The 24,313-nt window shown below is 37.6% G+C and overlaps 1 protein-coding gene across 4 annotated transcripts in view; it reads left to right on the top strand.

Moving 5' to 3' along the window:
- The first annotated feature begins 2,162 nt into the window (after positions 1-2,162).
- The window catches only part of ANTXR2 (ANTXR cell adhesion molecule 2), a 172,547-nt gene continuing 150,396 nt past the window's right edge, over positions 2,163-24,313 (top strand). For 2 of the 4 annotated variants that reach the window (XM_073805381.1, XM_033857175.2), the window contains exons 1-7: positions 2,163-2,960; positions 3,614-3,685; positions 5,717-5,788; positions 20,278-20,359; positions 20,851-20,958; positions 21,092-21,160; positions 21,948-22,028. In XM_073805381.1, the coding sequence (XP_073661482.1) occupies positions 2,809-2,960; positions 3,614-3,685; positions 5,717-5,788; positions 20,278-20,359; positions 20,851-20,958; positions 21,092-21,160; positions 21,948-22,028 (636 nt within the window). In that variant the 5' untranslated portion in view covers positions 2,163-2,808. The remainder of the gene's footprint in view (positions 2,961-3,613; positions 3,686-5,716; positions 5,789-20,277; positions 20,360-20,850; positions 20,959-21,091; positions 21,161-21,947; positions 22,029-24,313) is intronic. The other 2 variants (XM_019932789.3, XM_073805382.1) reach the window with 2 other exon arrangements.

Below are 24,313 nucleotides of genomic sequence, written 5' to 3'. Positions count from 1 at the left end.
GTATATGCTATCTTGGATTCTGTCTTCATTAAAACTAAAGCTGAAAATGAAGACCAGTTTTAACCAACAGTAAATAATAAAAACCTTGGAAAAAAAAACTTTAACAGCTGTTAACACAAGTTTCCTGAAAATGTCAGCCTGTTCCAGTTTTGCTGTGGGAAGTCAAAGAAATTAATGTATCTACAGTTGGCCCTAAATTTGAAATGAGAGGTGGCACCATATCCCTGGAGGCCTGATGGCTGCAGAAGAATCAGAGTTTCAGAACCTTAAGAAGATATGAGACCAAGGAGCACAGAATTAGGATGCTTATAATACAGCCATCCCTCTCATTGGACTTTATTTCTGGAGCTCAGTTACTTGAAAACAATGGAGGATTTGCATTTCTTTTTAACAAAAGTGTAAGTTATCTTCCACTCAATCAGCCACTTGCCCCATCAGAACCCTCCCTACCCCCCTATCAGGTAAAAAGTGGTGGATCCAGTAGATGATAGTGGAGTTTCCATCCCTAAGTGGCAGACATTTCCAAACTGGGGATCTACCTGTATTTATTGAAGCTCTCATCCATTCATATCTCTCAGTTCAGCCACTATAGGGGTGATGGTCCAAGGTACCATTTTATTGTGTCCTGATCCTGCAGTAGCCTCCTGACCGGTTTTCCTGCTTTCATTCTTGCTGTCTCCAAATTCAGTGTGTCATATCAGCTAGAATGATCTTTGAAAAACATAGATCATATCACTTTATCCTATTCTCCACCCCTGGAACGCCTTTAATGGGCTCCAGTCTCACAATATAAAATATCTGAATTCTTTACAACAGTTTACAAAGCACATATACTAGTCCCTGCCTAGTTCTCTTACTTCCTCTTTCACACAGAACTCTAGCCATACTGTTTTTCTTTCTGTTTCTTGAATGTTCTAAGCTAATACTTATGGAAAGTTGGAGCAGCTGGGAATGTTTCCCCCTCTAGTTCTTGGAATGGCTACCTTCTTTGTGTTAGTCATCTAGCTGGTCATTCTCTATCATATTACCATATATTAAATCTCTGCAAACTACCTTCTAATACAGACATTTACTTACGTATTTTTGTCTGTTTTTCCTCCTCAACCAGACTGCAAGTTTCATGGAAACTGGGGCTTGTCATCTTTTTTGGAGCCTTAACTCTAGGTCCTAGAACAGTGCCTAGCACATAGTAGGTACTTAATAAATCTTTGTTAAAGTGGCAGGTTTCTATCCTCAGAGAGCTTGCAAATCTGGTTGTATGTCAAAGATTATGTAAATGAAAAGTTAAATACTCAAGACAACCAATAGAATTGCTAAGACAGTATGTGATTAGGTAGTATATGAACTTTTGATCGTAAAGCCTTGATTTAATTCAAATGAAAAGGAGGAGGTGACACTTCACATTACTGTCAGTTATTGGTGTTTATACCAGTGAGCTTGGTAGCTTCTAAAAGCCAGTTTCTGTCAGGGGAAGGCAGGTGTCACAGGTGTGGTGGGGGAGGAGGGAGGGAATGCAAAATGAGTAAGCAGAGAATCCGAACGCCTGCAAACTTTTGCTCTTGCACAGTTTGGCAAGGGTGGCCTAGCTTGCTGCAAGATGCAACGCTTAGTATCTGGAGCTTGAGATAAATGACAGTGGGATGAAATATTTTGAGGTACAACTGTCCACTGCTGAAGAGTTCAGTTCCCACCCCCGACCCCACCCCCATTCCCACCACCATGCTGGTTTCTAGGCTTGGTGAGATGAAACAACCAAGTAGGTTTATAGAAAAAGAGGAAATTGCCTTTCTTAGGTAGCGGTGCAGCAAGTGTGCTTGTGGTCATAGGGGTGGGGCAGAGTGCAGGTGGGGGGGCATCGCCTCTCTTGGGATGGCTGGACTTCAGTTTCCCAAACCATGGCGAGGGCTGCTCTGCACAGCTGCTGAAATAGGCCGAGGCTGCAGGATACATGGAGATGTTTAGTTTCTAGAGGACATCTGTTTTTCTAAACTACTTATCCCCTTTCCAAAAACTGACAAGCGTTAGTCATCTTCAGCTCGGCACGAACCCACAAGCGTGCGTGTGTGTGGCTCGGCGGCCTTCGGATCAGGCCCCGCCCTCGGGCGCACACTGACACTGCGGGCACCCGGCCAGATCGCGCTTTTGGCCTGCTGTGAGTGGCTTCTCCGGAGCCACCAGTCCCGGGGCCAGTTCAGCCTCCTCCCCTAAAGGGGACCGCCCGGCTGCGCTGTGCCGGAGTGGAGTACGAGGAAGAAAGTTTGGAGTGCAGAGCGGAGTTGGGCCGCCGGAGGAAGGGAACCAGAAGAGGGGTTTCCAGTCCAAGTTTGCGCGGCGGCGGCCGCGTCCCGGGGGTGCCTGTCCCGCTTCGCGCTGCAGCAGCCGGAATCGAGCCCTCCCGGCGGACTGGAACTCTCGGTCCGGGTTCCAGACGGGCGCTAGAGGCTCGACCAGAGGCCGGGGAGGAACTTCTCTTGCAAGCTGTCGCCGAGGGCCCTTATTGTCTGCAGGAACTCTCCGGAATCGGGAGGGGGAGGACTGGATCGCTCTTCCACTGGGATTCGTCAAGAGTTCCGGCGGCAGCTGCGGCGGTTGCGGAGTCTCCCTTTGTCCTCCTAGGACCTCCCTCCTTCCCGGTCTCCCTCCTTCTGTCAGTTAGTAGGTCCTGCTGACCCAGGCGCCGGCGCCCTAGCTGCTCGCAACCCCCCACCCCAGGGTGCGTCCCTGGTAACTCCTACCACCCTAGCGTCGCCACCGAGTCGAGCAGAGGGGCCTGTGAGCAGGAGGGAGTCGCAGACCCCTGGCCGCAGGATGGTGGCGGGGCTCTCCCCGGCGCGCAGTCCCGGGAGCTGGCTGGTCCCCGGGCTGTGGCTGTTAGCTCTCAGCGGTCCTGGGGGGCTGGTGAGCGCCCAGGAGCAGCCCTCCTGCCGTGGAGCCTTTGATCTCTACTTCGTCCTGGACAAGTGAGTGCGGGAGGGAGATGCAGGGTCTTCTGGTGAGAGTGGCACTGGGTAGTGAGCTGTGGCTGGGGAGGCTGAGATGTATGTGCGACCTGGGGAGGGGTGTGGGTAACCCGGTGATGGGTGCCCTGTTGCTATCTCTGTCCGAAAAGCTAGCGCTTTCGGATCTTTGCGGGCTGCGGGGTGATAGGAGGATCCCTGAGCTGCTAGGCTCGCTGGGAGATGGGTAGTCACTGCTGGCCAGTTGTGGAGTTTCTTGGGAAATGGGAGTGCGGCCACTTGGGATAGCCTTCTGCGACCCTGTAACCCAGACAAGACTCTTTCTCGGCCCCTCTGTCCTCAGCGCCTCACGCTGGCTAGAGTTTGCCTGGTTTTATCCTGATCGCAGCGCTTTCATTGTAGCTAGGCAAAGTCTAAGGTTAACATACCCAGTGTGGTTTACGTTTCCTTCTAAGGAAAGCTGTGTTTATTTTGAAGAGCTGGGATCCTACTCCAAACAATTAGCAGGCAGGTGGTCCCTGAAGATGGGTTGACTTCCTAGATTCTCGTAGCACCTAAGTTTCAGATGCTGACGCTGTTACTTTGCTTGAAGAAGAGATCAGATTAGGCCCCAGTAAATGTGTTGCTTTTATGATCAGTTCAATTTCCTTTTTCAGGTCTGGGAGTGTGGCAAATAACTGGATTGAAATTTACAATTTTGTCCAGCAACTCACAGAGAGATTTGTGAGGTATTTCTCCCACTTTCCATTTCTAAGCAGGGGAGTTTAATGTGGAGGGAAGTTGGAAACCATTTGCAGGGAAAGCCTTTACTGAAATGTTGATTTTTAAGTGCCTCAAGGTCTTATCACACACATGCTGTTATTAGGACAGCCCTTCAGTTGTTGAGGGCTTTTTTCATCTGGATCCCAGAAACTTGGCTCAGGCTCTGGGGAAGTATCTTCAGATACAATTACAAATGTCTTTTCCTTTCTGAATTTTCATCTGTTCTGAATTTCAGTTATGCTTTCTCATAATTTACCACATTAAAAATTTTATGCTAATAGTATCCATAACATAGTTTCCTTTCCATACAATTCTTAGCATTGTTGAGGTCCTCATTAAAAAAATAATAAGTGTTGGTAAACTTCAAATGAACACGTTAATAACCCACTACCAGGAAAGACACTTGTGTGTGTTTAAAGAAACGACTTGTGTTTACGCAATATGTGGGCGTGTGGCTGGTTTAAAATTTAACTGTTCTATATATGCAATAAGCCTTACTAGGAAAGATTGGTTTCTCTCCTATAAAAAGCATAACTGCTATGAAATCCAGCTTACTCTCTTATTTAGAGGTAACCAGGAATTAGTGGCATCCCTATTTAAAAATAACCTTAGGACACTAGTCTTTTGAGGCTTTTTTTTTTCTCCTTTTTTTTTTTTTTTCAGAAGAAAAAATGCAATGAGCAAATGCAAGTTTATCAAGATAATGGAAAGGACATGAAAAGGAGCTGTATCATTAAATATTGCTTCTTTCAGTCTTGTTAGCCCAAATGTTTTCTGTAAAACAGGCTTGGATGATCAAAACATTTTGAAAGTCATGTTGCAAGTAACTTCAAACAATCTGTAGAGGCCTAGGCAATCCTTGCTTTTAGTTATTGGCAGCAGTAAGTTTATCCCTATAAAAATGTATGCTTGTCCATGTTTAATCATCAGTCTCCTGCTTAAGAAGCCAAGTATAACACTCATTTCTGGACAAGGTCTGAGGTAAACTTGTCTAGGAGAGAAAAATAAACAAGGCCCTATATCCTTAAATGTCAAAGGCAGAAGAAAGAGTTGTTTATAAATTTTCTGATTTAATCCAAGAGTGTGCAGAGTCCCATAAATTTTGATCAAAAGCAGTGGGTCATTTCAGTATATTTCCAAGAAGTGGGGCTCTTATTTGGTCTGGTTTACAAATTGGAATTCTATAATACACAGTTCTCTGGTTCAAGTTTAGTTGCTCAGTTACTAACCAACAGTGCATTGTAGAAAGTAAATAAAGGGTGACTGCTGAAGAGAATGACTTTTCAAATATGTATAACCTTTTGATACCATTCTGCTCTTCAGTTTGTAGGTCTTACTTTCACATCTTCAGTTTCAGATCTTAGTAAGAGTTGCACAGAGTGTCTTCGAAACTAGAACCATTCTGTGAGCTCAAGGCTTAAAGCTTAGAAGGTGTAGCTAACCAGGGCAGTTGTTGCCAACTGGAGTGTGATATTTGAGACTTGGAAAATTGAAAATGTGATTTGTTCTTCTGTTCCACATTGCCCATGACACTCTTTAAGTAATCTTACTTCAGGATAACTTCTGTATGAACTCCTTTTCATAGCTGTGGTAATTAAATCAAACGGATTGCTCTCCAGCCCTAAAATTGCTAATGATAATCACTCTGAAGGGATTGGCCTCCTAGAAGGAGATGAGATAGAACATCAAAGGAAGAAGCACTTTCTACCAAAAAATTTTCCATTGGCCTACAATTCATCTTTCTAGTTAGCCTCTACCTAAACAGTCCTATGGGTCAGGGAGGAGTGCTTGAGTGCTGAGAAGCACTGACTAAATCCAAAATGACCTATGCAGTAATGTTGAGCAGAGTTAAGTGTATCTGCTTAGGGAGTTCCATTTAAAAGAAGCCTGAACCATTCAGTGAGACTGATTTTAAATGAGACTCCCTAGCTATACATCTGTATTATATCAATATTTCTTTTAAAAATGTTTTAACTGCCTCTTTTCTTATTTTGCAGCCCTCAAATGAGATTATCTTTCATTGTGTTTTCTTCTCAAGCAACCATTATTTTGCCATTAACTGGAGACAGGTTAGTGCATTATCGTTTCACTGCAGGCTTTTAGTAGAGACTAATCTTAAAGGAATGATTGATATTTCCAAGTGGTGATTCAGGCCTCTCAGTGGAATCAAGCAAGTGCACAGACAATTTCGTTCTCTTCACTAATAGAGGGAAAAGGAAGTATGAATAATATAAAAGAGCAGGTAATCTGAAAATCGATATCATTCATATTGGCTGTGGAATGTACAATGAAACCCATATCTCTGCCTTAGTTGTGTATTTACTACCTCCCACTTTCCCCCTCTCTGTTCCCCTCTCTGTTCTACATCTTTCATGTTTAGATGTAATATATTAATCAACCAGGAATTGGAAGAATTTTAGAGAGGAGAAAGATATGGATCCATTTGGATAATCTACTAGATTGAGCAGACGTCCTGAATCTCCAGTCTTACTCTGAGGTCCACTGATGCTGAATATGTTTACCTTTATAAAGGAACTTGCTTTCATTTTTGTGTGTGTGTGTGTGTGTGTGTATGTATTTTTTTTTCCCAAACCAATATCATAGTATTTTATATGACCATTTCTGTGTCATTTGGACCCATCACTGTGGCAAGTTAGAAATAGTCTTTGACATATTTTAAAGAGTGGTTCTTTCCATAGTGGGAAGGGAGATTTTCTACTTCATTTTTATGTCTACTTCATTTAACACAAAGTATGCAAGATAGTTCTTGCTCAATTCTTGTTGAATAAATGAATGGGTTAGTGTTATTTTGAAATCAAATTTCTCCAAACTGTAGTTTTAGCAAGGGAGGCTGTTGTATCTTTTTTCACATATGTGGATTTCTGAAAAGTTTTGTCTTTAAAGTTTTTTTTTTTTTTTTTTTTTTCCTTTAAAAATGTCAAGAGGGCTTCCCTGGTGGTGCAGTGGTTGAGAGTCTGCCTACCGATGCAGGGGACACGGGTTCGTGACCCGGTCCGGGAAGATCCCACATGCCGCGGAGCGGCTGGGCCCGTGAGCCATGGCCGCTGAGCCTGCGCGTCCGGAGCCTGTGCTCTGCAACGGGAGAGGCCACAACAGTGAGAGGCCTGCATACCGCAAAAAAAAAGAAGTGTCGAGAAAGCATAATATTTAAAGGAACTCAGGGAGATAACATTTAAAATTCACATAATTGATTTGGAAAATCAATCAAACTTCTAATTTCTTTGTGCTTTAAGTTTTACTTTTCCTGGAGAGGAAATCTCTCTGTAGGTGGGGAGTCCATCTTATGACCTCAGTCTCCTCATTTATATTTCCTCTCATACATTTTTATGTGCATCTGGGTCTCATCAAGGGCCAGAGCAACAGTAGTCCCTAACAACCCATATACAACAGCTTTTTATACCATTGATATAACAGTCCTTGCCTTCATGAAAAGAAGTTTTCTCTATTGCCCAGCTTAATTTCCAAAGAAACAACTTTTGATTCAGCCTATCCATTAGGACAAAAAAAGAAACAAGTTAACATTTATGGAGTATGTATAGAGAAAAGGATTTAGAATAATGCCAGACACACAGTAGACTCTCAGTAATTGTCAGCTGCATACATTGTGCCAGGTTCTCTGTTAGGTGCTTTACATGTGAATCCTTCAGCACTTTGATAAAGTACAGTCACAGGTCGGCAAGATTGGTGTTGCATAAACATGCATGGAAAGGGCTTAAATCATGTTCATCTCAACTAGAGATTCTTCCCTTATCATTGGTTGAATCTGATAGGGAAGAGGTTAGAATGGGATAAAGAAGCTTCTATTTCAAAAGGCAGCGTAATGTTGCACCTAAAATTTGCTGAACCCATTTACTTGCCAAATGGTCATGGACAAGTTACTTAACCTCTTTATGCCTCAGTTTTTTCCATTTATATAATGATGATGATGGTGGTGGTGATAATAATAATACCTACTTCATAAGATTGCTGTAAGAATTAAAGTCAATGAATGTGGAGAATGTAGGACAGAGTCTGGCATATGTGTATTCAAGAGATGAGGGCTTTTATGTTGCTATTATTATTATCTGCAGCTAGGGAGTATGTAGTATTTTAATGATCAGGAGGAATTATGCTTATATTAAGGGATTATTATCCTGCTTGAAAGGATTTATAATAAAATTCCAGGAGGAATTTTAATAATGCTACTTGCACTTTTTTTTTTTCCCCAATATAGTTGGCTCCTCTGGTTCTTTTTAAATAGAAATAAGTTCAGTTTTAACAAATTGCACGATTTGGCACGTTGCATTACTTTGGGGTGGCAGGATGTACACTGAGAAGGCCTGGGTTAGAGCTCCAGTTTTGCTACTTACTGATTAGAGACTTGGGGTAAATCATCTACTCAATGTGTCAGTTTTTATGTTTATAAACTGCAGACATAATCTACCATGTTTTCTTAAGAGATTTGTGAGGATCAAAAATAAGACAATGCATAGAAAAGTTTTTTGTATACCACAGAACAGTCTGCCCTAAAGGATTATTTTCTAAACCTAGTTTTTCTTTTACTAATTTTATTTAATTAAATCAATGACTTTTCAAATTTCTATGGTCCTCTATATTTGGATATAATGTCACTTTTCGTCCATTATACAATTTTAAGTGTGTAGAAACCATTCACATATTTAGATGCAAGATCACTGAACAGATGTTTCCACAACTATTGGGGATCCTTGTTTCAAGAGCCTAGAAAGGGGAATTCTATGTATAAACTTTCTCGATGTCACACTAAGAGATCTGAGTGCATGGAAAATGCAAAGGTCAAATATAGCAGGTTTCACAATTTTGGTTCTATTACTTATAATTCGTCAGTACCTTGGTAAATATGAGAAGTACCTCTTTCATGTTTCTCAGAGTGTTGCTAAATATTTTCAGTAGAGATGAAGCAAGATTGGAAGACAGTAAGTCCTTACAGTAGGGCTGTGTCTTCTGTTAGGGTTTCAGCATGAATTCGGTACTATGTAAATGCATGAATAGAATAATACACATGGCAGGAAATGATCAGTTATGCATTTTATATACTCATGATTTAAAAATATTATTATTTTGAATAATTCAATTTGAAGCACTCTCTTTTTTTCTTTTGCCCCCATGATTTTTATCTTCCATATATCTGTTAGTCCATCCATCTACCTACCTACCTACCTGCTTTGCCTGCCCTATCTGTATATGATGTATTGAGCATTGTAGACTCTGGAGGTAACACAAGGATGAATAATCTATGTGACAGTAGGGGGCTGTTTGTGTACACAAACACATACACAAACACATATAGCTCAGGGCTGTATTATAGGATCAGGTAAGAGGAAAGTGCTGACTGTTGATTCAATATGGAAATATCCAACCTCTCAATATTAGAGAATTTGAATCAGGACTAATTTTAAAGGATATTCTTAGCTATTGTGTTGGGGGTAGTGAATTATGCTTAGTTCTGCTTAATGTAATCTTAATGATGTAAAAGTGAGTTAATCAAAAACATTTAGTGAACAATTATTATGTGCTAGATATTGTGCAAAATGCTTTCCATTAACCCTTATATCAACTCCATGTAACAGATACTGTTATCTCAACTTTATAAATGAGGAAACTGAAGCTGAGAAAGGTAATGTAACTTGTCCAAAACACACAATTAATCAGTGGTGGGCAGTATATTAGCCAGAATGGTCCCTTAAAGCGTAAAGTAGATCATGCCCCTCTTGTGCTTAAGACAATCTAACGGCTTAGAATAGAAAGCACACATTTCCCAATGGCCTAAAAGCCCTACCTGCTTGCTCACCCAAACCTTTCCTACAACATTGTATGCCATAGCTTTGTATACTGGCCCTCTTTCCATTCCCTGAACAGACCAACCTTCTCTCTGCACTAGCAGCTTTGCTCTTTGTCTGCCCCAGATCATCCCCTGACCAGCTCATGTTTGTTATTGAGGCCTCATCCCACGCATCACCTCCTTTGAGAAGCCTTGCCTCACCATCAGGTGTAAAGAAATCCTGCCTCACCTCCCTGGTAACGTCTCACAATACTCTATTTAGTTATCACTTTTTGAAATTGTTCTGTTAATCAAATTATTTTATCTCCATAACCCTAATGTAAACTGCATGAGAGCAGAGGGGTCCTCTTTGTCTTGTTTACCTTCACCCATATATCTAACACCTAGAACAGGGCTTGGCCCATAGTAGATGCTTGTAAGTATTTGTTGAATGAATGATTGAGTTGGTCTGACTCTAGAACCTGAGTTATTAACTGCTATCATATATTTTCTCTCCTTGAGGGGTGATAAATGATGACTTATATTTGCTAATTTTCTCATTTTTATTGTTATAGATCAGTTACAAACATTTCCAACTCTCTTTTTGATATAATTGTCCCCAAATTGAAAAAGTCATATAATTGTTTGACCTGAGAATAATAATCAATTACTTAGGAAAAAATATTCCTTAGGTAAACTTGTGGGAAATTAAAGAGAAGTCGTTTGATTAAATTTATATGAAAATTTAAATAATATACACATTTCTATTATTTGAAAGGATTTCTTCTAATTCCTTTAAATCTGAATTAAAAATTTACTTGTGATAAAATAGTCTTTTATAAGAGTTGGTAATTTATAAATTGGTTCATTCATTTTGCAGTGAAATTTGTCAGTATCTGTAAAAGTTTAGAAGTCTGTTATCAGCAATTCTACTTTTTAGGACTATACCCTACTGAAATACTAGCACCAGTGTGCAAAGATAGGTATGTGCAAAATTAAATACTGCAGCATTGTTCATTATAGTGAAAATTGTAGTAAATCTAAATGCTCGTCAATTGATGATACTATAATAAATTTAGACATAGAATGGGATACGATACAGTCATTCAAAGAATTGGAAAATCCATATATATCACCATGAAAATATATCTAAGATATACTAATTGAGAAAAGCAAGGTGCAGAATACTCTGTTAAAGATGATAAATCAAAACAAACCAAAAATTTACCTGTTTTTATGGTGTGTGTGTGTGTATAATAATGAATGCATGGAAAAAAGTCTGGAAGTTGAGCAACAAGTTGCTAACAACAATATTGTCTTAGCAGTGAGATTCAGGGTGGGGAGAGCCTTCATGTTTTTAATTTCCATACATCTAGGTTATTCAATTTTATTTCAATGACAATGTAATACTATTATTAAACAAATATTTAAATTAAAAATAAATGTTATTGACTTCTGTAGCCAGAGACAGCTATTTTGGAATCAAAATGGAACTCAAGGGTTGGAAAGAGTAAGCATTAGGAATAGAGCATATTCAGCTGTTAACTTGGAGGATCCTGAAGGCTCCTTGTTAAAATGAAAACACCAGCATTGGACTTTGGGTCAGAAAGACATAGGAGCTGTATACTAGCTGTGTGACTTTGGACAAGTTATTTCACCTCTTGCTGCCCAATTCGCTTGTCTGCTAAAAGGAGCTAATCATTCCTACCATATAGAAATGTTGGGGTGATAAAATGCATGCAATGCATGAGAAGGCCTAATTGATGACTGGTTGGAAAGGAGACTGAGGTTGAAATGGGATTTGGAGGTTATCATCGTACCGCACCATCACCATCATGTGCCAGGATTCTGGCAGAAGTTTGGAGAAGTCAAGTGACTTTGCTCAAAGTGACACAGCTAGGGAGTCAGAGCCAGAATTCACACCTGGGTGTGGCTCGTGAGCGTGACTACCTAACCACTGCACTGCCTCAGACTCTCTCTGTTCCCCCCTTCTCCAGTTTTCACAATTAGTCAGAATTGTCATAATTCAAAGACATATTCATCCTCTAAGTGTATTCTGTTCTCTTACAAACCAGTGACTCAGTGAGAGGAAGTGACTCTATTGTTTTTGTTTTGATTCTATTGGGGAACTAATTATTCCTGTTTAGATAAGTCAGTTTGGGCCACACGTTTGGTAATCCTGAGAGGTCTGGGCATGGCAGCATCTTGGATTCTGGTTGTGCATATGTGAACAGTTACTTTCAGTGAAGTCCCATATCTGCTTAATGAGTGTGTTCTAGAAAATTAAATACATTGTTGCTTGTGCCTGGAAGACAGACCTGGCACACTGAGGTGGTAAAATGCAGAGGTTGGTTTCTCATGGCCCAGCAAGGCATTGAATGGGGACATGGAGTGTAAGCATTCAAGATACAGCAGATGTGAACTTTAGATGTGATCTGTGTACCACACTTTGGTAAGCGTAGACTAAATTGGAGAAAAAATTTTCACGAACCCAGATTGTGTGGGGCATTTTTTAAGCAGATATTTTTGAATCTAGGACTTTACCTTGGATTCATCGGTCTGGAATCTGGACCACAGAGACCTTGGCATATATTGGCTTTAGAGTGACATGTTAAATAAAGAATAAGCAAGTTTTTATATAAAGTACAAGTTACTAAGATGTAACTTGGGATGTATTAGAAATGTTTGTGTCTGGAAAAATCATCTTTTACTCTTTTGAAAACTTTAAAAAATTTTTAAGTTGAGGAGCTAGTAGGGAATAATTTTTTTTTTTTTTGGCAATTTGTCCTTCCTACATACGTTGTATAGCAGTATATAATGACGCAGTTAAATAGATAGCTAGGATGGGTATAGTATTTGAATGAATGAACAAATTTTCCCACATGTAATTTTTCTAATTTTGTCAGACTGATTAATATTGTGGTTTATTAATGGAAGGAGACAAAAGTAGTAGATAAATTTCATTGAGCACTTACTATGTATCAGACATTTTGCTAAATGCTTTATACGTAATAGCTCAGGTAAAGTACAATGCTAAGCAGATTCTAAATCATTTCTATAGACATGAATAACATCTTGAGAACATTGTTATGTTTCATATTTTACTCAATCAACTAAGTTTTGCCTTCCAAGAGAAATTTAATTATGTTATGTAACTGACTAATTATAAAATTCTTGTGTATGCCTACATTTTGTTTGCAGTTTTGTTCATTTCAAGGACTAATATCTCTGGCTAATATTCTCTTGAGGATAAAGAACAGAATTGACCTATGATATAAATACCTATAGCATTTATGATTATGCAGTTATCTAAATTGGCATTTGATAGCGTAGCCGCATGAAGCTTTTAGCTTTTGTGATAGATTGCTCTTCTGTGACCTCCAATGAAACACAGAATACATACAACATATATGCATACATGTGTATACATGATTATATATGTAATATGTATAATATATATAATATATGTGTATGTATTTTTTATTTAAATATTTAATTTAAAAAATCTGGGTTGGGCCTATGGCTTACTAAATTTAACCAATGGAATGCAGCAGACATGAACATGAAACTGAGCCTCCAATAACAATTTGCTCACTGCTCTTCCAGTCTTTACTGTCAGTCTTCTCAAGGTCATTTATCTTTTACCTCAGTCACAATTTCTATTTTGGTTATCTATTACTGCATAATAAACTACCCTAAAATTAGTGGTATAAATACAATTTATTGTTTCTCATGATATTGTGCATTGAATGCGCAGTTCTCATGCTTCACATGTTGTCAGCTGGGAAGCTGGAATGGCTAGAAGAGTTGAAATGACCTCACCCAGGTGGCTCGCAAGTTGGTGCTGGTGCTGGCTGTTGTCTAGGAGCTCAGCTAGGACTGTGGACTGGAGTCTTCATTCTCCTCCATGTGGCTTCTGCACATGGCTAGGTTGGGTTTCCTCCTCTGCATGGTGGTCTCAGGATAGTTAAAGTTTTTATATGGCAGCTAACTACCAAGGGTACAAAAAGGAAACTCCCATGCCTTATTAAGGCTTAGGCCTGGAGTTGGCACAGTAATCATAGAAAAGCACCCCAAAACTTAGTGGCTTAAACAACAATTTTGTTATCTCTCACAATTCTGTGAGTTGATGGCTCAAATGGAAGGTTTCTCTGTCCCATATGATGTTATCTGGTGTGCTATAGTCATAGAGGGTGGTTGTTGATTCTGAAGCACACCTAGAGCTGGAATAACTTGGTTCTCCTCCATGTGACCTCTGCATGTGGCATGGACTTCTCACAGCATGATAACTGGGTTCTGAAAGAGCATTCCAAGAGCAAGTATTATAAGATGAAGGAAGCAAAGTCTCTAGTTCTCTTAAGGGTTGGACTCAGCTGTCTAAGAATATCATTGTTCTATTGCCAAGCAGTAACAGGGCTGGGCCAGATTCAAAGGGATGGAGTATAAATTCCATCTCTTGATGGGAGAGTGGGCACATATAGAATGGGAAGGAATTGATGGAGGTCATATTTGGAGATTATCTACCATAGTTTATCAGGAAAGTAATAATGAAATTCCAAAGATGAATCTCTTTCAGAAATAAACAAGCCAGCTTGGAGAAAAATAAAATAAACCTTGTGTGTAACCAAAATAACAAAGTAGATTGGTAATTTTGGCACTGGTCTTTAGATTTTGGTGTAACCCATAACCTATGTCAGCAAATTTTGACTGACAGATTTTATTTACTTTTATTATTTATTATTAGCCTCTCACTCTCATTTCTCTTATTCTTTTATATAAATTAAAACTGTTTATTAGTAACATTAATACTTTCTCTTTTGTTTTTATTATCTTAATATTAACATTATTTCCTTCTTGAGTTAGTTTAGAATAGATGGGCACATTTCCTTTTACCTTTGTGATTTTGAATAGTATTATTAAATTCAAACTCTCAAAGTCTTAAGAATTAATATGTAAAAATGTGAGAATTGAAGTTTTATTCATTAGAAATGACAATTTTCCTAAAATATTTTAAAATTATGCTATAAAAGGAATACATTTTAGGATTGTTGGTACTCAACTGTTCAAGAGCAATACTGAATACTTATGCATATGATTTGGAGTTTGTATAACTTAATATGAAGTAAAAATTCTATGTGTTTTATGAGGGACTAGTGAAGGGAAGTTCTCAAATGAGGCTCCCAACTGTGACAAGCAAAGCCGATAATTCCTACTTACATTCCCTTCTATGGGTAAGAGACAGGGGTACCGTGAATTGATATAGACAGTTGGTATTGATTATTGAACACCTAGGTGCCATTCAGTGTACCAACTATTTACATGTAATAGTCTCTTTAATTTTTATAACAACTCCACTACATAAGTACTATCAATATCCCCATTTTCAGATGGGAGAAATGCACGCCCAGAGAAGGTACTTAACTTACCAAAGTCACAAAGTTACTAAGGCTAGTAAGTGTTAGAGCTGGGAATTAAGGTGGCCAAGGCCCCATGCTTGACCTGTGGGTTGTGTTCATGGTTTGATATGTAATGAAAGAACTGAGGGTGAGCTGGCAGATGACCTTGCTCAGTCCCTGACACGTTATGTGTTAAAAGAACAATAACTAATATCTATGTGACACTCACTTTGTACCAGACACTTTATGTGCATTAACTCCTTTGATTTTCACAGTAGCCCTGTGGAGTTAGTGTTGGTGTTACCTTTGCTTAACATGAAACAACTGAAGGATGCAAAGGTTAGATAATTGGCTGGAGCTCTCTGGCTCCAGAGCCTGGAGTCTTATCTATTGTGCCATCTGTTACCTCAAATCCAGCCTGCCACCATTTATAGGTTTTCTAGAAGAGCAACATAGCAGTGCAGAGGACAAACTGTAATGAAGAGGGTTTGTTTTGGGTACTATTCACTTCCTTTCTCCTGTCTATCTCCTCTAACAGCCCTTCTGTACAGGTGCCCACTACCTTCTGAATGCTCAAAGCTGCCAAATAACATTATATTATAAACATGATAGTAGGCATCTAATAAATCTCTATGGAATGAGTGAATGAAAACTCCATTGGGACAGCCATTCTTATTTACATTTTATGGCTATGGAAAGTGAACTCCAGGAAGTTAAATAAGTGCAGATGGTTACACGGTTTGTTTGTTGCAGAACCAAAGTTTCAGTTCATCTCTGATTTACTCCAATCCCTGAGTCTTCCCATCTCATTCTGTAGCTTTCCATGTAATTCCTTTCTAAGACCTTCTCCTTATTAAAACTTCAGTATAACACTTTCTTCCCTCTTTTCTCTTTTCCTTTCCCCTCCTCCTTTCTGGATCTATATCAAATATTTTCAACCCTCAGTTTGCTGAGCTTGCTCACCTTGGAATCAAGAAGAAAGTAAACTGAGTGAACAAAATCCTACTAACAGGGGAGTGATGAATATCAACGATAACCACCATAGTAGCTGCAGCTAACTCAGTATTTATTATGTGCTGTTTAATCATCACAATGACCCCATGGCGTGGGTATTTTCATCCTTATCTTATAGATGAGGAAATGAGATTAGGCTTGGAAATAATCCATGTTCTCTTTGGCTATAAACCATATCATTCCAGAAACTGTATTTTACAGTTTAAAAGATTATCCTAGTTACCCCAAAACTCCTTTGATTGAAGAACTGACTGGAAAAATAGGTAAGGAAAAGAGCATTCCAACAAAATGGAAAGGTTTTAAAATTAGATTAGATCAGAGGTTCCTAATTCTGGCTGCACATTAGAATACTATGGGGAATTTCCAAAAAATACCCTGACCCCAGCACACACCAAGTGGATTAGAATTTCTTCCATTAGAGTCCAGAAGAGATTTTTTTTAAAAGCCCTTCAGATGATCCCAGCATCCAGCTCGAGGGAGAACGACACTACATCTGTAGAGATGGGTGTAAAGGTAGCTGTGGACTAAGCATGAGTCATTCTCATATCACCGTGTAGGATCACAGCATTCACATGTGGTAGGTGCTCAGCAAATGTGTGTAGACTGATTGACTGAAACCTGGAAAGAGCTTTAAAATCTGGAAAGTTAAGATGATGCTCACTGAAAAGTTCAGGTTAAATATACAGATATATTTATAAATGTATATCTTTAGTCACAAGTAGAAGGTACTTAAAATTATGCCTTAATTGTGCTAGTTGGGCAAGTCATTGGGCAAGTCAGAATTTTCTGCCAACCATTTTATTATGCCACTATTTATAAAATACACCTTTATTTTAGTTATGACATCATGCACACCTTCCGCAGTCCCAAGGGTTCTATGGATGGAGAAAAGCCCTTGATGTGGCACAGTGCATGGCAGTTGTGGTTTCCTTCCCTTCCCTTCTCTTGTCTACTTGTCCTGCCTCTTCCCTTTTATCTCTTCTTTTCCCTACTCAGCAGAGAAACTTGAGAGACACTAACAGAGCTGAAAGTGTTAATTTTATAGATTAAAAAAATGAGTCACTGTGTTTTTGTCTCCACCTCCCACCCCCTGCCTCATTCTCTCTTTTCAATCAACATAGTTATAAAGTCAAGAAGAGAGTTGATTAGTCCCCTGATGTTCAGCAACAACAAACAACAACTGCAAAACAGTAGTTTCATATCCTATTTTATTTGTTTAAATTCTGCCTCTTTCCAAAAAGTATTTGAAGCTACACAGAATATAATAACATTGCAGAAAATTAATAACATATAAAAAGAAAATTTAAGATCTTGGAAAAGAGGGTGTAGCAATATGATAACCATATGAACTTAGCAGAATTTTCTGAATGAGTAAGAAATTTATCATGGGGTTCCTGATAGGGCAAGAAACAGTTTACATAGCTGTAGTTAGCAGAAAGGAGGAAGTATATAGTGATCACTCAGGGGTGGCAAAGAAACTTCTGCTGTGTGACCTCATAGGGGACTTTGTGTGTCTTGAGCAGCACCCTTAACGACAGCTTCACAACAAACACCAAAGTAGTTTCGATATTGCTCTTCCTCGTAGCTGAAGACATAACCCTGAAGCCATAAGACTCAGTGAAGCTGATCTTCTAAGATGATGTTGGATTGGAGCTGATCTCCTTAACATACCCATTTTTTTTCTTCTTTTATTTTTTATCATTTTCTCCCTTGCTTTCCCTTAGAGTTTTCTTTAAGTCACAGTATAGATGGATGAGTTGTGTTTTTCACCTGCTACATAATTTTGTTTCCCCCTTAGTTTACCATTTACTAATAGAGAAATTTAGAACTTATTTTTAGTTTCTTGGGATCCTTCAAAGACCCTATCTTGTTTTGGTTTCCATTTCCCATTTGGTGACACTTGTTGATGGAGGAGAGGCTGACAGATTATGTAGTTACTCTGGAAAGTGACAGACCAGGACTCAATGTATGTTGATGTTATTGGCTATGGGCAAGGAACACTTTTCCTCTTATGACTCTGCAGCTGTAAAAGTAATGATGCAATTCAGAGCAGCTTAGAATATTATGGTGGCAGGTATGGGTACACATAGAAAAGCAAGAGGTGCTCTGCTTCCTCCGGTGAAATGAGCCAGCAGAGACCTACCTTCCCAAACACTCTGAATCCCACATTTGTCAAGTTCTTTCAGCTTAGAGTCTTCTGCTGGTGTTGTCTGGTCCTCAGAAGTAATGATGAGCTGAATCTGAACTGAATGGAGAAGGTGATTTTCACCATGCAAAATTTGTTTGCGTAAACTTGGATTTCAGTTGTCTTTTTCATTTCTCTTTTGGCAGCAAACGTTAATGCTTGAGGACATGCTGCCACTCAGTTTTGTGAAGTACCAAATATTTGGTTTTTATCTGCATTCAGACAGAATCAGTTTCAAGTTGTTTCTGTAGATATTAAAACATAAATATTTAGATAAAACAAGTTTATAAATTATGTAATTTACTCCATCATCTGTGGAATTATGAATTTTTTTCCTATGGTAGATTGAAAAATTTATTGAACACTTACTTTGTAAAAGGCATCATAATAAGTAGTTAGCGCAGAGTTAGGGGATACATTAAAAATAATAGACATGGTGATAGTCCACTGTAAACTTCCAGTCTAGTTAAGAAGTAAAAAAATTAAATTAAATTCATTAAATTATTTTTAAGTAGAATGTTTTTAAGAAACAGAATTATTCAATGTAGTAAAAGTTGAACATGAATATGTTTGCGGCACCTTAGAAAAAAGAGTACATTGAAGTTAGAGATAGGTTCAGAGTAGGTAGATTTTAAACCAAGGATTAAGAGACAATCAACATGGGTTGGTAGAGACGACTGAATTAGGAAGGAGGAAGATTAGGATTATACTTTGAAAGTTGTCTTGTGTTATCTGGAAACTTCTTGAGATGGAGAACTTGTCTGATAATAATTTTCATTACAATATTAAAATAGAATCAATAAGTTACTTTAAAAATGTGAATGTGGCTCTGGTGAATGACTCATTTATTTCAAGTATTGGAAACACAACATTGCAGATGACAGAATAATTTTTTTTTACTATTTTTGACATTTGTTTTAATAGTGTATGATGTATACATATCATACACATATGTGTATGATATACTTATGTATGTATATACACACACAAATATATATATGTATATAAAATTTTGTATGTGACCCCAGTAAGTTCCTTGATGTTCAGATAATATACTTTTTACAGTTAATTTTTTAATCTATCATCCTCAGGAGTGTGGATGCTCTTCATGTTTTATTTAAAGCATTATACTTCAGTTTACCATATCATGACTTTTTTATTTAGAAAGATATGTTTTTTGCTTCTATTTAAAGGCTAAAATTCTGAAAATAATATTTTTCAGATCTCTCCAGATCTTTTAATTTTAAAAAGAAAATTTGACTTTGTTTTGGATTGTTTTTGCAACACTTGTATTTGTGTCTTAAGATTCTTGTGATTTATTTTCAAAGGGGTGTCTGGAATCTATATTTAAAAAACCTGAAAAATGAGTCTTTTACTTATACACACAAAATAGCTGTTAATATTGTAGTCATACTTTGTTTATACATACTCCATTGAGACAGCTAATTAGTCATGATGAGAAAGATTATTCTGTGATTTTTCCTCTTTTTCATTTATATTGTCTCTGTCAAGAACCATTATCATCCATCCATTCATCCATCCAATCATTTATTCTTTCATTTGTTCATCGAATATGTATTAAGTACCTACAATATTCAAGAGAATGAGCTGGTGTCTGGATGGGTGAGAAGAAGCCACAGAAGTGACTAGATCATGAGACTTTGGGAGACAAATATAGGAAATGTTAATTTCCATAAGTAAGGGTTAAGTAACGTGCGTTAGGAATTTGCAGATAACACAAGAAGATTTCTGACTTGTAGGGGGGTGGGGTGAGTGCTGCAGAAATACTTTTTCACTTAAGTTGACCTACTCCATCCTTGTTTTTTTTGAATGCAGGAAAATGTGTACTCCTCAGCATTTAGTAAAACAAATGTGATAGAAGATATCTGTTCTCAGCTCAAAATGCCTAGAATATGCCTGGCTTTTTCAAGACATTTCCCATTGTTAGTACTTTTATTTTTTATGGTTACAATACAGATATTGTTAGATACTCATTAAAATGACAAAAAGTATGAGGAGCTATCTGCCCTCAAAGCCCATGTTCTTTCCTTTCCTTCTTACTAAAGAAACTTTAGTTGCAAAACTGCCGTGCTTTTTGAGAGGTGCTTATGATGGTCTTTCTTCATTGTTCTTTTGTTTAATTTGATATTATATTATTTTCAGAGGCAAAATCAGTGAAGGCTTGGACAATTTAAAACGTGTTAGTCCCGTAGGAGAGACATACATCCATGAAGGACTAAAGCTAGTAAGTTCTTTTACATTTATGAGTATGGGAGAGAATGTTTTCTTACTCTGTAATGAAATAAATTATAACTCTCTAGTAAAATTCAAAGACCCCATTACATGTTTATCTTAAAATTAAAAAAAAAATGCTTTTAGTTGTTCTAGGGATAAGACAGATGGAAAACATTTACCATGGTGATAAGAAAAGTTTGGTTGGCATTTTGCCTTTTATGGAATTTTCCATTTTCTCTATGGCTATATTCAGAGAACCACATTTTCTTTGTGGTTATAGTCAGCCAAGGCTAAAATCTTTATCATTTAAACCCTATACTAACTACTCTATAATGTGAATATATGTATATTTCAAATTAAAATAGTTAACACAAAATACCCTGTTTTAAAAGCCAGTTCATAATATTTTGATTTTGTCAGACTTAAAATTCAGCTTGATGGAACATGCTGGTTAAAAGTTAAGATTAACTTATGAGTTGGACAATTATTCTTCATTTTCAGGCAAATGAACAAATTGAGAAAGCAGGAGGCTTAAAAACCTCCAGTATCATAATTGCTCTGACAGATGGGAAGTTGGATGGTCTGGTGCCATCATATGCAGAGAAAGAGGTGAGTATTGAACTGAAACTGTTCTTTACACCCCAGTGTACTTTGCTGTATGTCTCTGCATGTATTAGCCTGACATTTGAATAATTCACCTCTCTGTCTTCCTCTCTCTGTCCCTCTCTCATTCTCTCAACAGGCAAAAATATCCAGGTCCCTTGGGGCTAGAGTTTATTGTGTTGGTGTCCTTGACTTTGAACAAGCTCAAGTAAGTCCAGCAGATCTGCAGCCTTTAATCTAAATCACATAACTGTCTTAAGGAGAGTTTATCAGATTTTTCTCACTGATGACTTATTATGACTCAAATCAGTCATTAAAGATTTTCTATAAAAATGGCCCCATGTCTTGAGCTCTGGGTTAATAATGTCTGAATTTGACAGGCTTCATTACCTAAGCAAGCTGAAGACAAAGCTCTAATTTTCTTGAACATTTATTCCATTTGAAGGAACTAATATTGGAAAAGCTGTCGGGTTAAAACAATATGCATACTCCTCTTCTTTAACTCAACTGACAAGATTATCATGACAAGTCTTGTTCAAATGTTTTAGTTTGAAAACTCAACTCAGGAGTTCAGGGATTTGGGAAGTCTGTGTAGGAGAAATCTTTAATAATTTTCCCTAAAGAACCAATTTTTTTTCATGAATCTTTGAGGGTTTATGCATTAAATTTATTTCCCACTCACAAAATGATTTTACATTTAAATATTTGGTTGAGTGTGACTGAGGCTCCTGTGTCTCATGACATTTACAGCTAGTAGAACTCTGAGCTGTTTGGAAATTGAAACTTGATGCCAGTGTAAAGGGGCTGTGCCTGATCTCAGTTTATTTTTTTGTGATGCATTTAGAGTAACACTAGTCCCATCACCTTCAGTTCCTGACAGTGAATTAATCCTCTGGTGTAATTTTTCAGGTGAATGTAATTGACATGTAATGAAGTGTATAAAATGTTGTATGTCTCAACCACCTCTCAATTAAAATGTCCTCCTTTTTCTAAAGCTCGAAAGAATTGCTGATTCTAAGGAACAAGTTTTCCCTGTCAAAGGTGGATTTCAAGCTCTTAAAGGAATAATTAATTCTGTGAGTATTTCTCTGGGGTCAGGAAAGGCTCGTAATTTTAGATATATTTTAAACTATAGGAAGTAATCTTGATATACAGTTCAGTGGGTCATTATCTTGAAGAAAGAAGTTAAGAAGGAAGTTTGTTGGGTATTGCAAATGCAGGGAAATTGTAAAAGATCTGGATTTTGTTTGTTAAGTGAGATTTGGTATTAATTCTTGCAAATTGAGCTCTGTGAGCCTGGGTTTGTGATTTCAAGTTTAAGATTTTCATAAGCAGTCTCAGAGCACGCTTTGAGCATGGAGTTCCTCACTGTCTTGATATCTTGAAAGTTTTATGGGCTTTATAGAAGAGTAAAATAAAAATTTGGATTGGAATGTGTGATTGCTTCCTCCTCCAAATATGGTATTTCTTAGCTATCAGTCAGGCAACTCGAACGGGTGGCAGAGTATTTGACTGCGATTGTTGTTCTTTCCATTTTAATGATTAATAGTTTCACTGGAGCTCATAATATTTCTGTTTGGAATTCAGTTGAGCTGCCTCTGGTGATCATTAGAATCCGGGCCATCCTGAACAGGGTATGGGGAAGTGGAGTGATGAAATGCAAAGCAAAACTCTTGGGCTTTCACAGCTGAGGTTTATGTTTCGTTTTACTGCCTTTTGCTAGAAGCACCAGGAGCAGTTGCTATTAAATATTTATGATATTTTGGTAAACAACATCCTAAAATAGAAGTATTAGAATTATTAGAATTAAAAACCTAGAATTAGGATATATTCTCTAAGCCAAAGCTTTTTCTTTAATCTTTGGGTATTTCTTGAAGGAAAAAAAATCTCAGGTTTTTTCTGACATTTGGTTCTGGAATTTAAAATTTGTTTTTAAAAATCATGTTTTTCAGAAACTGAGATTTATTGAATTTGCTTTTGGTAGTATGTAGGCTTTTTTCCTCTTAATAAGTGGATCTTTTCAGGAAAAATATACAATTTGATTCTAAAACATATCAGTACGACTAGTGGACAGGCCAAATATAAGTGCAGAATGGAACAGAGATTCAATTATTTTAGGAGTTTACGTATGTGTTTAGTTTCAGGAAAAAAATTCAATGTAAAAAAGTAATAAATACTTTTGTAGGTGGATTCAAGGTACATACTCTACAACTGTGATTTGTTTTACAATATAGGAAAATGTATTGACAATGCAAAAGGGAGGATAATTTGACCCTGTAAAAAACAAATCAGTGTATTGTATTTTAAATAGAATTTTATTGTACTTGGGAATTTGTAATTATTTTTATATTTATACTGGGAAGGAGAAAAGACCTCTGTAGGTTTTCCCCTTTGCAATTTTTTTTCCTCTATATAAAAGGATTAATTCAAAATTCTCCAGGTGACTAACTGGCTTTTGAAAACTCTCTTTTTGTGGGTTATGACTACAAATATCTCCTTCAAAGAATTAGTAGTTGACTACTGGAGGAGATAAAGTTGTTATTGTTTTATTATATTTATTTGTTCAATTTCACTTTTTAAATTTGTATAAGAAAAATTTAGAATGGAATTTTGAACTACAGTGTTTCTCACCTGAAGTTCTTGATGGACTTTAGCTCAAGTATGTTATGTCGAAAGATTTAGCATGAACTTAGACAAATTTGCGTTATTTTAGCTACACGTTACGAACAAAGCCTCTTGAATTTCATCTGGAGGGGGCTGATGGGTATAGCTATCATCTCATTATAGTTAAACTGCAGCTATTTTGTCACAAAAGGAGTTGTAAGTGATCCTGAGCGAAGCCAGACTCTGGGGAAACCCTAGCAGTAACTTGGGAGAGTAGGCAGGTAGACAAATGGAGCATTACAATCAAAGTTGATCTCACTAATGGTTGAGATTTCTATCAACATGATAATAGCTTGGGATTTCTGCCCACTTTGTAGAAATTTAAGGTACTAAATCAAGCACTTTATCTCTCTTCAAGGCAGAGATTGTACCACCTCTGGTAATAGACAAAAGCTGTACTTCTGCCTCAAATTTGAATTACCCTTTATATTTACAAAGTACCATCATATCTTTAAAAATTATATATGGTATTTAAACACATATAGTGTATTTCAGGGTAAGAGCTGAGAGAAGAGAATCTCTCTCTGTTCTTTATGGTTTACCAAACTAATGGGTAACATGGTACTGTGGAATGTATTTACACAAAGCTAAGCAAATGGAAGAAATCAGAAAATTTAAATCTTTCAGATGTTTGGTACTCTGAAGGCAAAATATTTGCTAAATTGATTGATAATTTATTTTTCCTGCTAGAAGTTAT

This window comes from Tursiops truncatus, chromosome 5 (assembly GCF_011762595.2).
Source record: "Tursiops truncatus isolate mTurTru1 chromosome 5, mTurTru1.mat.Y, whole genome shotgun sequence".
Classification (NCBI taxonomy): domain Eukaryota; kingdom Metazoa; phylum Chordata; class Mammalia; order Artiodactyla; family Delphinidae; genus Tursiops; species Tursiops truncatus.
Note: the sequence above shows the minus strand (reverse complement) of the source record. Positions and strands in the feature narration are given on the sequence as shown.